The following is a 13,225-nucleotide window of genomic DNA, read 5'->3' as shown; positions in this document are numbered from 1 at the left end:
GGGTGGAGAAAGTGTAACAGACCACGCCCTTCTATCAGCTAAAATATATCCGCTAGTTAGCCTTGCAAGGACAAAAACAGCCGCCAAGTTTCTGTTGCCAACTTTTCAATTTTTTTCCAAATAATTAAGCCTATAGGCTAATTCATCTGTTAAAATATTGTTAATCCATACCGAGATGCAAAGATAAAAAAAAATCAAGTTAAAGATGTTTAGTAATGATTTTTCATCAAGTTAAAATTTCAGGTTAAAATGGTAAAAAATCAGGTCATCAGGTAAAAATGTTCAGATGTGCAGCTTTGACCTACGACAACTTATCTTTTATAAATTAATTTTTTACTTTATTTTATTTAATTTATTTATCATTTATTTATTAATAATATTTATTTTATTAATAATTTATTTATTAATAATATTTATTTTATTTAATCGATTTATTTGTTATAAATAAAAAAATAATTTAAAAGCCAGTGTTTTACGCGAAACATATTCGTAGAAAAGCGAAAAACATGGATAACGTTTAGTTTTTCCATTTGTCATTTACGAGCATTTGATCGTCAGGAAATATAACATTTTAGACAAAATAAAAAGTTATAATCAAATTGGTACTAAAATAAAAAAATAGGGCTATAGATTGAACCAATCTATCGAGCGTATTTTACTTTAATATGCAGGGATATAAATATTTTGAGGAAAAAGTGTCACATATCACCTTTTGAGTTACCTCCTTTTAAATAGATACTTCCAAATTCTTTTTTCCTAAGCTTTTTTTAGGTGTTTCAAACTGATAAAGTTATTAGGGCAATGCCCCAATCTTTTCAGTGTTTTTTTTTCATTGTTGAGCCGTGAAAACAAATCAGCAAAAATAATGAGTTAAATTTTATGACACCTTTCGTCTATAAAATTCAAATATTAGCAGTTTGTTGATTCCCAAATACATCATGTATCATGTGCTTATAGCTTAATTTTTTTGCTCTTTTTTCGTCTATATTTCCTTCTTTTAAATTTAGGGATCGATAAAACTCAAAACTACATAATTGCAAATGGCGGTCTTTTCAATAAAAATTGGCTTTACTAAACCTGTGCTAATAATTTTTAAGCCTGTATTGATGATAAGGGTTGCCAACTTTTTGGTCCATAAATGTGTTTCCCGAGCATCCAAAAATTTGTCATTTTTCAGCTAAAATGTGTCCTTCTTGAAATCTAAAAGAGTTTGAGGTTTTTTTTCACCAGTCGTAGTATTGCCCAAATGACGCTTTGTAAGCTTCATTCCAAGTAGCCAGCTAACATCAAATATAACGAAAATAAAAAAAGTCCATATAAAGCATTCATACAAAATGACTTAGTGTGAAAGCACGAAACTCACATAAACATATAAACTCCTTACTTTAGAGGAAATCGTTTACTTACGATATCTCTGTTAAAACTTAGATGCTCAAAAAAAAAGAAAAGAAAAGAAGAACAAAAACTGAGAAAAAGCACTATTTTGGTGAAAGTGACATTTTATTTGTTACCAAAAATATGTATCAAGTCGGGAAATGTTTCGTTTCATGACATAAATTTACAAAATGCGTCTCTTGCTCTTTTATTACCCAAATTTCAAAAATGTATCATTTTTTGGCCCTTTCATGTAATTGTGCCCCAGGACATGGGAATATGTCGTTTTTACGTGAAATATATGTAGCTGGCAACTCTGCTAAAGATGTGTTTACGTCTTTTGGCCCCACCAAAAATAAATGTCGTCATTCTTTATGCCAATTGGCATTAATGACATCATGGTTATAGGATAAAAATCTAAATGTTTCTAATGGTTTAACAATTTCTCAGAGTACAAACTTGTTTGTTAGATTTAATCTTTGCTAGTGAATGAACTATGTAGTTTGAATTAAAACGGCACAGTCACCTTGAAATACAACCATTAATCAAAATACAGATATTTACCTTTATTGGGAATAGTGCGGTCAATTATATATTTGTTTGTGAATTATCAAGTTGATGGCTGCTGGCCTTCTCTCAGACGCCTGAAACGGAGCCAGAAATCAATCAAAACCCGTATGGACAAGCGTCTTTAATCATATTAAATAAAAAAACAAGTTTTTTTTAAGTGAAACTAAGGAACGATATTGAAACTTAAAACGAACAGAAATTACTCCTTATATAAAAGGGGCTGCTCCCTCCTCAACGCCCCACTCTTTACGAAGTTTGACTCTTTCTCACAACTCTACTTTTTAAAACAGTAAAAAACTTTAGCGTAAAGAGCGGGGCGTTGAGGAGGGAACAGCCCCTTTTATATGAGGAGTAATTTCTGTTCGTTTTAAGTTTCAATATCGTTCCTTACTTTCAGTAAAAAAAAACTTGTTTTTTTTTATTCAATTTCTGAACGTTTTTAAATTAAGGAATGTTTTGATTTTGACTCTCTGCACATGAATAATTAGAACGAAATTTGCATATTAATTTATTTTTATGGCTAAATTATTTTCTCATAGTTTTGATTGGACGATTTAAAGAAAAAAAAAGAACGCGGGAGTAGGCATAGTTACCCTTCAATTTTTGGTTAGTTGACAAGCAATTAGAACTTTTAATTTTTTACGAACGTTTTTATTAGTAAAAATATACGTAACTTACGAATTAGCTTAAATTAACTTTTTTCGTAAATTAGCTTACGTAACGAACTGCTATAATAATATGTTTTTATTACGTATATGAAGGAGTTCACCACCTCGTCAATACCTCACCTTTTACACTAAAACTTAAATTTTGTCCCAATTCCTTAAGAATGACCCCTGAGTCACAAAGGCCGTAGAATAAATAGTTGAAATTAATAAAGTTACTTTAGCGTAAATAGCGAGGCATTAGGAGGAGGTGAACCCCTCATATGCGTAATAATTTCTGTTTGATTTAAGTTTAAATGCTGCTCCTTACTTTCAGTTGAAAAAACTTTTTCATATTTATTTTTTCATTGTTCTTTAAGAAAATGCTAAAAAATCCTGCGCCCCCTTCATGGAAATTTTCTTCCCCATGACGAATGCCTCCGTGGAACGTTTCCCCCGCATAACTCCCTCTCCTCAACCCCTACCCCAGCCAAAAAATCCCCCTGAAAGCGTTGGAACGATTCCCCCGCATAACTCCCTCTCCTCAACCCCTCCCCCAACCAAAAAATCCCCTGAAAGCGTCTGTACACTTCCCAATAACCATTACTGTGTGTAAACACTGGTCAAAGTTTGTAACTTGCATCCCCTCCCACGGGGACTGTGGAAGAGTGAATCGTCCCCAAAGACATAGTAATTAGGGTTTTCGACTATGCTCAATAAAATGGCTATCTCAGAATATTGATCTGGTGACGTTGGGAAAAAATGAGCGTGGGAGGGGGGCTAGGTGCCCTACGATTTTTTGGTCACTTAAAAAGGGCACTAGAACTTTTAATTTCAGTTAGAATGGGCCCTCACACGATATTCTAGGTTGAATGGGTTGATACGATCACCCCTGGGGAAAAAAAAAAAAAAAAAAAACAACAAATAAACACGCATCCGTGATGTGTCTTGAGGCAAAAAAATACAAAATTCCACATTTTTGTAGATAGACGCTTAAAACTGCTACCATAGGGTTCTCTGATACGCTGAATCTGATGGTGCGATTTTCGTTAAGATGCAATGACTTTTAAGGGGTGTTTACCCCTTTCTTCTAAAATAAGACACATTTTCTCAGGCTCGTAACTTTTGAAGGGTAAGCCTAAACTTAACGAAACTTATATATCTAAAATAAGAATCAAAATGCGATTCTTTTAATGTGACTATTGTTATAAAAGTTCCATTTATTAGAGTCGGTTACTATTGAGCCGGGTCGCTCCTTACAGTTCGTTACTTGTGTATTATTCAGAACACACTCAATAGGGAAGTTAGGTTTGTTTCTTGAAACAAACTACGATGCAGGTGCATTTTATGAGAAAATCCGGTTTCATAGCCACAAAGAAAAAACTCAAAAGGTTAGGTTAGGCTAGAATTCTAAGTTGTAATTTTAAAATTTTCCTAATAAAGTATTATATTTTCATCATATTTTGTTTATTCAATTAGCTTTATCAAAAGTTTTGGCTACATATTTACACATTAGGGGGCGGGGTGTATTATAATCAAATGCCTAATTTAACCTAACCTAACCACCTGTATATATAAAATATTTAATTAAAATATATCTGCATCGTAGTTTGTTTCACAAATAACCTAACTTCGCTTATTTAGTGTGTTCTGAATAATACACAAGTACCAATTCGAGTCCTGGTGGCGCTGATTATTTAGTTATGGGGCTATGTTATTAGCTATGCTATTAGAAATGGGGGAAACGTTGTGATCTTGTGAGCTCAATCAGAGTTGACTCAGCTCCAAAACTGTAGCCGAAGACATTAGGGTGGGGGGCAAGGGAAGTGTTGGAGAATTCGCCCCCAACCACGAATGCAACCCTGGCCGAAGTCATCGAATCCCGAAATCGGTACCTGCGCAATGTAGACATGGTTAGCATTCGCTTTGGTTAGCATGTGAAAAAGTTTAAGTAAGTTTTTTTTATCTTACCTATAATTATGCCAAAAGATTGGTTTACTATGAACGTGTTCAATAGATGAAGTACCAAGTATATCAAAACAAAAGTATTTTTTCTCCTCTGGACTTACCTTAGTTATGCTCTTACCTGAAATCACGATTTTGTGACATTCTTCTTTTATAAAAATTATTAAGCTTTTACCACATTTTCGTCAGCACTGCCACGATGAACCGTAAAAAAAAAAATGCAAAATTAATTAATAAAAAACACTTTTCATCTATAAAATCCAAATGTGTTTCAGATTCCTGGATTTACCCTATTAATAACAATAGCTGGCTGCTTACTTCTTTTGTCGATCGGGTCACGTTTATCATCCGACTTGGAGTTTTCGACAAGGCCGTCATTTTAAGAAAACCATAGGAAATAAGCACACCATCGAAACAGGAAAAATCCCTGATTAATAAGAAAGTATAGAACCAGAGAAACCGAAATGAATTTTTTAGAAGAAGTATTGAAAATCAAAAGAAACGAGATCTTAGATTTAAAAAAAAAAAAAAATCTTCTTCTAAGACCCTAAAGCGCCCAGTCTCACCCAAGGAGAAAAGGGCGAACAAACACTAAAAGTATCCTTAATGTATTCACGCAGTTACAAAAATATCGAAATGTGGCACAGTTCAACTATTTCCAGGGCTTCCTATATTACTACCAGCAATATAAACTTATGTTAAGACAGAGACCTGCGAAGGAAAGGGGGGAAGGGATAGTTCACTAAAGTTTTTAGATTTTACTGAATTTCTGGGCACGTGTTGTTCAAACTATAAATTTTTTTTATTATTCACCCCTCCCCCCTAAAAAAAAATCTTGAACGTTGCACAGTTAAATTTTTAGGGTTTCAGTTGTCTCAGTTCCATTTTTGTGTGGGCTTGTTGGGGAGAGTGTCACAGGCTTTTGTGCTAACATGTTACATGCAACAACATAATGAAAGGAGAGAATAAGAGAACCAAGGAATCAATACTCAATATACTAGTTAATTTTGAGCTAACCTTTAATAAAAGGTAGATTTTTGATTTCTGAAAAACCTTAACTATATTGAATACTTGATCAAATACGATATTCTGCATCAGGGTCAAATCTGGAATTTTTTCGGGGGGGTGCTTGGTTTACAGAAGGATTTTTTAGGGGGGAGGAAGAGGCACAAAAAACTTTTAAAATGCATCAAAAATATGTTTTTTACGAATTTGACAAACATTTCTAGGGGGGCGTCCAAGCCCTCTAGCCCCCTGAATACGGCCTTGTTCTGGATTATGAGGATTCCGTTGAGGGCTCAGTTTTCAAGAAGCGACCCTTTAGAGTTTGGTTTCTTTTTTTTTAATAAAAAAAATTGCATTTTTTGCATCATAGATCCATTCTCCCTGAATAAAGGGTGACCCCTTCCTTGAATGATTTGCGACGTAGACACTATGCTTTCTACGGTATGATTTTGTAACTTTGTATCCAGTTATATTGCGAAACAGTTATAAGGTTCATATACAAATTATATGTATACAAGAAATTTGGTTTATAATTCAAAGGACCGCAAGACCTTCGAGATGGGAAATAATATTTATTTAGTTTTGTGGTGGCGTTAACTCATGCATGTCCGTTCATGCTGATAAATTCACTAAAATTAAGACTTTTCATAAATAATCAATGTTTGTTTTTAAGATTGATAGCTTTTAGGATAAAAATAAATAAATAGCTATAAATATTTCTATAAATAAAATAAAGAAACCACATATTTTTGGCTTTCCTGCTTTGGGTTGTGTCACTCTTGTAATTGTCCGCTTCCCATTGTCAAATTTGCTCTGAAACGGATGCACAAGTCAAATCCATTATCAATAATCAGTATAAAATTAAATGTTTTTTTAATTTATTGAATAGAGTCTAACATAGAATGTCCAATTTTTCAATAGCATCGAAATACTCAATCAGTTAAATACGTCTAATATAAAAATTTGCTACTTTAAAGAACTTTGTACAATTCTTGTTTTCTCAAAAATAAATATTGATATTAATTTATCGAAGCAAATATTTATAAATTTTATATCAAATATTTGATAAATAAAGGTTTGTTTTTTTTTTCCAAAAAACGCGGTGATAATCAACCTGACAAGTTTTTCCATTTTTACAAGTTTTTATTTACATAATCAAAATTTATATATATACATATATATATATATATATATATATATATATATATATATATATATATATATATATATATATATATATATATATATATATATGTATATATACATACATTCGTTGATTAATAGTTAATCAATTTAGTAGTTTTTTATTATTATTCAATTAATTAATCTATCATATAATATATTATAATATCAATGTTATGGAACTACATTACTTTAAACACTATTTCATTGACTGCTAAGTCGGATGCTTAAGTCCTTCTATCTGCAGCAATATTCTTTTTTTGTCATCAATATATTATTTTAAAAATACCTAATGATCTTTTTTCATTCCTAAGCATGACCATAAAAATATTGATATTCCTAAGAAAAAATTATGTTAATAGGTCAGTGGCGGGGTTGAATTTTGTTGTACCGCCCTGCTGCTCATTGAAAATCTGTATAATTGGGGTTGTAACTTTAAATTAAATTCATTTTTGATTTTCATCCCGTCCCCTTTAGGGTAGGGCTGTATGAAATTCCTCTATTTCTAAACTGATTGAACGAAAAATTTTAAGATGTTTTCTTTTGTCCTCTTAAGGGCTTATTGGAGAAGTACCATGAAAATTCCAGTTCCTTCATCATGCCACTTATAAATCACTTCTCATGAAGATCTCAGCTGTCCTTGTTGCTTCTCGTTTATATATACGTATATATATATATATATATATATATATATATATATATATATATATATATATATATACATAATTTATTGTATGAACATTTACTATTTATTATATGTTCGTTTATTTAGTAAACATAGCGATCTATCGTCTTCAACGTCCTCCTCCATGAGGAGGAGGTCATCCTCCTCCATGAGAGAAATATCTGTATGCACCAACATTGATGTAAAATAAAATTTTGTTAAATATTTAGAACTCTCTCAAGATATTATTTTAGGGATATTATTATTTTCAAGATATTATTTTCAAGATATTATTTTCAAGATTCTCAAGATATTATTATTTTCCCCCAAAGTAGCTTCTAGGGAGTTGAACGATGATGAGAAGAATTAACGAGCTACCAAAGTGTCACATTTTCCACTAGCAAAGGAGGTAAACTTTTTAAGCTCTGTATATTTTTAAGTAGACACCAGATCTGACTTTGCACCTTTCTGCTGGGCGCAAGAATCAATATCTAATAGGATGGGAATACTTTTTGAATAGCCATAATTTTTCCCTATTATTCAAAAATGGCTAGTTTAGCCCTTTAACTTTAATTTATTGCATGTCTTTACCATCTTGATCCTTTACGGAACCTTGACTTCCAAGTATTTAGATCTCGGTTAGGAAAGCTCAAAAGACTTTCAACAGAAAGAGACATAAGGGGAAACTATTTACAACCTAAAACCTGTTTATTACACTTGAGTAGAGAGGATTGCCAAGAGAAAAATCTTCAAACTTTTACATGTCATACGTAAGGCTAATTTCGACGAGGATGGAAGTTGAAACCCTGGTCGCCTCCAATCCTCATGAAAACACCAAAAAGATTTATTTTTCCATCCAGATTTACTCAGGTCGCAAGGCAAGGCTGCTAGAGTTCTATTTTAGTTCTACGAGGGATGGATGAAATGAGGTTGGAACCAAACATGTTTTCATTGAACAAATCCAGCGCAAAAAACACAGATTCACATGGTTGGATTCAATATTCAATAAAATTAATAAATTAAAAAATTCAATAAATTCAATTTAATTATTCAATAAACTCAATATTCAATAAAATAATAAATTAAAAAATTCGACAAATTATTCAATAAGTTCAGTTTAATTATTCAATAAATTCAACTATTCTACAAATTAAAAAATATTTCATATTATGCTGACTATTGATAATGTGTTAAGCTTGTGCACCCGTTTCAGAGCAAATCATCCATATTTCATCTTCATGAAAATGGGCTTATAGTGTTGTTCTTATCACTAGAATCCTTGTAAAGCAGCATGTCATGGTGGGTAAGAAGGGCACTAGTGCATTTGAAATCGTCAACTCTGACCACTGCTATGAAATTCAGAAAAAACATAAAGTAATTCAATATTCTATACAATATGTCTGTCATGCCCGTACTCCTGGATCTTATCCTAGATTTGGATTATGCTCCTTCTTCTCCCAACCCTTCTTCTCTAGTCATACATTTTTTTTTTCTAGGTACATTTCAGTTTGACGCCCGTTTTTCAAGCATGGTTGCAAAAAACGTTACAGTTGCCGGGCTGATTGCAGAAGAAGCTACGAGGCTTCTTGTAACAAGGTAGGTTTACTAATCGTAAGGGTTGAAGAATAAAACCCCCTGAATTTTGATGTGACATCATAGGAGTTCACTGTGCACAATGGACTTATTTTTTTCAGTTATCTTTACCGTTTACCGAAGATAATACAGACTAAAGATCCGTTTTCATATAGGCGACATCTTTCTTCCTATAAATTATGGGTAATGTCGGTAAATCCTTGTCAACTCCTAAGCTGAAAACATCCGCATAATGTTCTTCAACGGGCAACTGAAGTCTCTCCGGAGAGACAGAAATGGGACCTGAAGCGCTGTTTTTTTGTTTACTGATCATCACGCGATGATGTGTGTTATATGCTCGAATATTCACTATAATTCACTTATATGCCCGAAAGCTTACAAATGGTTCTCAATTCTTATTTTAATGAATTTATACAACCAATACGTTTCATCAAAAAGGTGACTAATTTTATGAATAGTTTGGTAAGTATACCCTGTTCTGTCTTACGACTGGGGGAATGAATTGAAAATTTCAAGAAAGGGTCATTTTCTGGGGGAGGGGTAAAAGGACATATTGGGTTTGGAGAAAGGATCCAAAAAGATTTTTATGTGTACCTCAAAGAAGAGTGTAGGCTGCGATTGTATTTCTCTTCCTATGTGTTTTTTCAAGTGAGGGGGGGGGGGGGGTGAGAAGACTTCCCTTTCCTGTCTTTCCTCTTAACGGCCTATCGTCTAACATGCTCTTGGCTAGTTTAATAGTAAAGTGCAACTCTCGATTCGCTTATGAAGCATCTGCATATTTATGGAAGCAATGGCAGTTGACAGTATTCATGGAAGTGAGCTGCTCGTTTTTAATCTTATCGGGGGGTAGGCTTTGCTCCATCTTCATTAGGTCTGTACACTCCTTGCTAAGCCAAGGTTCTCACAAGAGTTAAATTTCACTTCACTATCCAGATTCCACGTCGCCTATTGAAAAAATTCTTCCATGGGGCTTATTTGGTTCTTTCTTTTTTCGAATTAGTATTCAAAAATTCGTTTCACCGGCCGACAAAATTGTGCTATAAATGAATAAAAGCTTTCAGTAAAAATCACTATTTGTATTCCATTATAGATATATATTGAAAGGGGTCTCATTTTTGCTTAAGAATTTTTCGAAAAAGACTTGCAAAAATTTTGCTTTCAATTTGACATGTGGCCTATAATTCACATTGTGACGCCACTTGATGGTTTCTCTTGACCCTCCTCTGGCGTAACTTTGCTAAAGGTCACCATTTCCGTCTGTTAGGTTTACCGCTCTGTCTATTAGGGTTACCATTAACGAACAATGGAATAAACTAAAGGCCCATTTGAAATAAAATTATGGTCCATCCAGGGGCGTGGGCAGGGGGTAGGGACGGGCCCGAATTCCAAAATTTCCCAGAGTTCCTGGCCACTTTTTATTTATTTGTTTTTATTATTGCCCCCCTCCCCTAAAACTCCTGTGTATATACCTGTCACTATTAATTCGTATGGACATTGATTAACTTATACTAAAATCTGATGCTGATTCACTTATCTGTGTTTGTTTTTCACGGGTATAGCTAAGAACAAGGTCGCCGTGTGGCCGCTAAATTTTGTGCAAAATGTAGATTTACAGACCCTTAAACTAATTGAGTTCTATTAATTGATTAAATGTAACTTTTCCGACCATATTGGGCTGTCAATATATTTGGAAGTTCTAGTTTTAAAAGTTCCAGTTCCAGAATTCAGTATATTCACTTTTCTCGTTCGTATCAATAGTCGAAAAATGGATCGTTGATACGCGAATTGATGTTGACATGCAGTAGATGTCTAAAAAAAATGCAAGAAAGAAACCCACTTAGTCTTTAATTACAGTCACATAACCCAAAACAATCTCTTTGCTTTTCCACTCACCGGTAAATTCATGTTGTGTGACATAACCCCTTTTGATTTGCCTCTGCAGCTCTTGCCAATTTCCCCAGGTGCCGACTTTCTATATTCTTGTTGTAGGATTTTCAACTTTTTAGTTTAATATGACATATTTTATATGTACGATGTATTGCAATAGACCGCTTAAAAAGAAAAATATTATATCTAAAAACAAACTAAAAAAAAGTCGAAATTTTAGTAAGCCAACAGTTCATCCCCGAGTCCAAATTGAAGAGTCTAGCGAATTTTGTGGTTAATTGAATTTTCATAGTTTTTTGTTATCTATCCAATTTGTGCTATACATTTGTACATTCAAGAGTTGTCTTTTCCAAGGCTGAATGTCTGTTTATGACTTGTAATTTCGTGACTCTTCTGACCAGCATGTCGTGTGGCACCATGTCTAAAATTTATCCAAAGATAATAGGAAGTGTAAATTACATCAACATTCTTGGACTTGCCTGTCCTAAAGTAAAACTAATTAAGTTATTTTCTTGCGAAATCATAGTACTAATATCACTAAACTGAAGTTTTTCCCTTTTTTTTAATGAGAATGTATATTTAAAGTCCAGGTTTGACCTACAGCTAAAGAATCGACCCAGTTCAAAGACGGCGTATGCTCCTCTTACTTCCTTATAGCCTAGCACAATTCACATTTGTGAGGTTCTCAGTTAAATATATATAATTCGGAGAGAAACAAAAGTTCGCCATATTTCAAAGTATCTTCTTCCGTTAGACATCCCGCTCCGGTGGGTGTCGCCGCTTCAATGATAGAGAACCTCTCCCAAAGGTCAGAGGCTGTAGAGACCCTAAAAATGCATAACTAAGAATGTACTCTAACTTACCACCAAGTCTTACTGAGATCTACTTTTTCATTCCAGTAGACGTGCTGACGTCAAGTATTTAGGGACCTACTTCTCTATCTCCCGTAAAAGTTGTAAAAGAAGCCAAGTCCCATTAGGCATAATGAATAAATTAGCTTTTAGCCCCCTCTGAACTTGCTTGGGATCCCACAAATCCATCAGGAGGATTTATCAACAATGGGAATTCAGGAGCATTTTTCCTTCTCGGTTAGATCGGTCCTTTGCTCGGAAAAAGTAAAACTTGTGCAGCACATGTCACTTTTGAATTTGGCCTGCGACCCGGCAACCCTGCTTGTAGCTGTTCTGATGGCAAGCATTGAGGCTCCCTTTCTCTCCTTCAAAGAGGTTAGCACGGATCCTGATCATTGAAAAAGCATAACTATGTGGTAACTAATGTGGTAACACATTAGTTACACAACTAAATGTGGTAACAATTAGTTGGTAACTAACCATTAGTTGGTAATCTCAGTAAAGTATTGTCAAAATCTGGCAACTTTTCTGGTAGATTTGCTGCTGACAAGGATTTTGGGACCGTTTCCACCTCCCTATATTATTATTATTATTTATTATTATTTTATTATTATTTATATTATTTTTTATTTATATTCATTTTTTATATTTTTTATTTTTAGTTTATAATTTGTAATTTAGGATGGGTGGAATTTATACTTTATAAAATTTGCAATTTGAAATTTATAATTCGAGTGGTGGAAATGCGCGTTAGGTAGTACGAATCTGTAAGGATAGACATTTAAATTACTGCTTTGTCTTTCATTGGAATTTTTTTTCGTGATTTGACAATATAAATTTTCTTTATGTTTTTTCTGTTTTAATACTTTATCTGTTTTAATTATATAGAATAAAGAGCAACTAAACTTTACAATCAATGCAAGGATTTACACATTCAGTTTATCTCTAATTTCAATTAAATAAAAAATAGCCAACAGGGAGGGCTTTTCCTCCTTAACGCCCTGCTCTTTACGCTTAAGTTTGACTCTTTCTCTTAACTCTATTTTTAAAACAGTAAGAAACTTTAGCGTAAGAGCGGGGCGTTGAGGAGGAAAAGCCCCTTTCATATACGGAGTAATTTCTGTTTGTTTTAAGTTTTAATGTTGCTCCTTACCTTCATTTTAAAAAAAAACTTGTTTTTTTATTTAATCTCTGGGCGTTTTTGAATTAATGCATGTTTTGATCGTGGCTCTCCGCACATAAATAATTAAAACGAAACTTACATATTAATTAATTGCAATTAATCGGAAGATTTTGAGAAAGAAGGAGCGAGGGAGGAGGCCTAGTTGCCCTCCAAGTTTTTGATTACTTAAAAAAGCAACTAGAACTTTAATTTTTTACAAACGTTTTCATTGGTAAAAAATATACGTAACTTACGAATTAATTTACGTAACGACCTTCTATATTCGTATGTTTTTATTGCGTATATGAGGGGGTTCAACCCTCTTCGA

General features: G+C 33.4%; 1 protein-coding gene across 2 annotated transcripts in view; it reads left to right on the top strand.

Moving 5' to 3' along the window:
- LOC136040414 (uncharacterized) overlaps positions 1–13,225 on the top strand; it is a 116,340-nt gene that overhangs the window by 19,561 nt on the left and 83,554 nt on the right. For both annotated transcript variants that reach the window (XM_065724687.1, XM_065724688.1), the window contains exon 4: positions 8,901–9,000. In XM_065724687.1, the coding sequence (XP_065580759.1) occupies positions 8,901–9,000 (100 nt within the window). The remainder of the gene's footprint in view (positions 1–8,900; positions 9,001–13,225) is intronic.

Source organism: Artemia franciscana, chromosome 20 (assembly GCF_032884065.1).
Source record: "Artemia franciscana chromosome 20, ASM3288406v1, whole genome shotgun sequence".
NCBI lineage: Eukaryota > Metazoa > Arthropoda > Branchiopoda > Anostraca > Artemiidae > Artemia > Artemia franciscana.
Note: the sequence above shows the minus strand (reverse complement) of the source record. Positions and strands in the feature narration are given on the sequence as shown.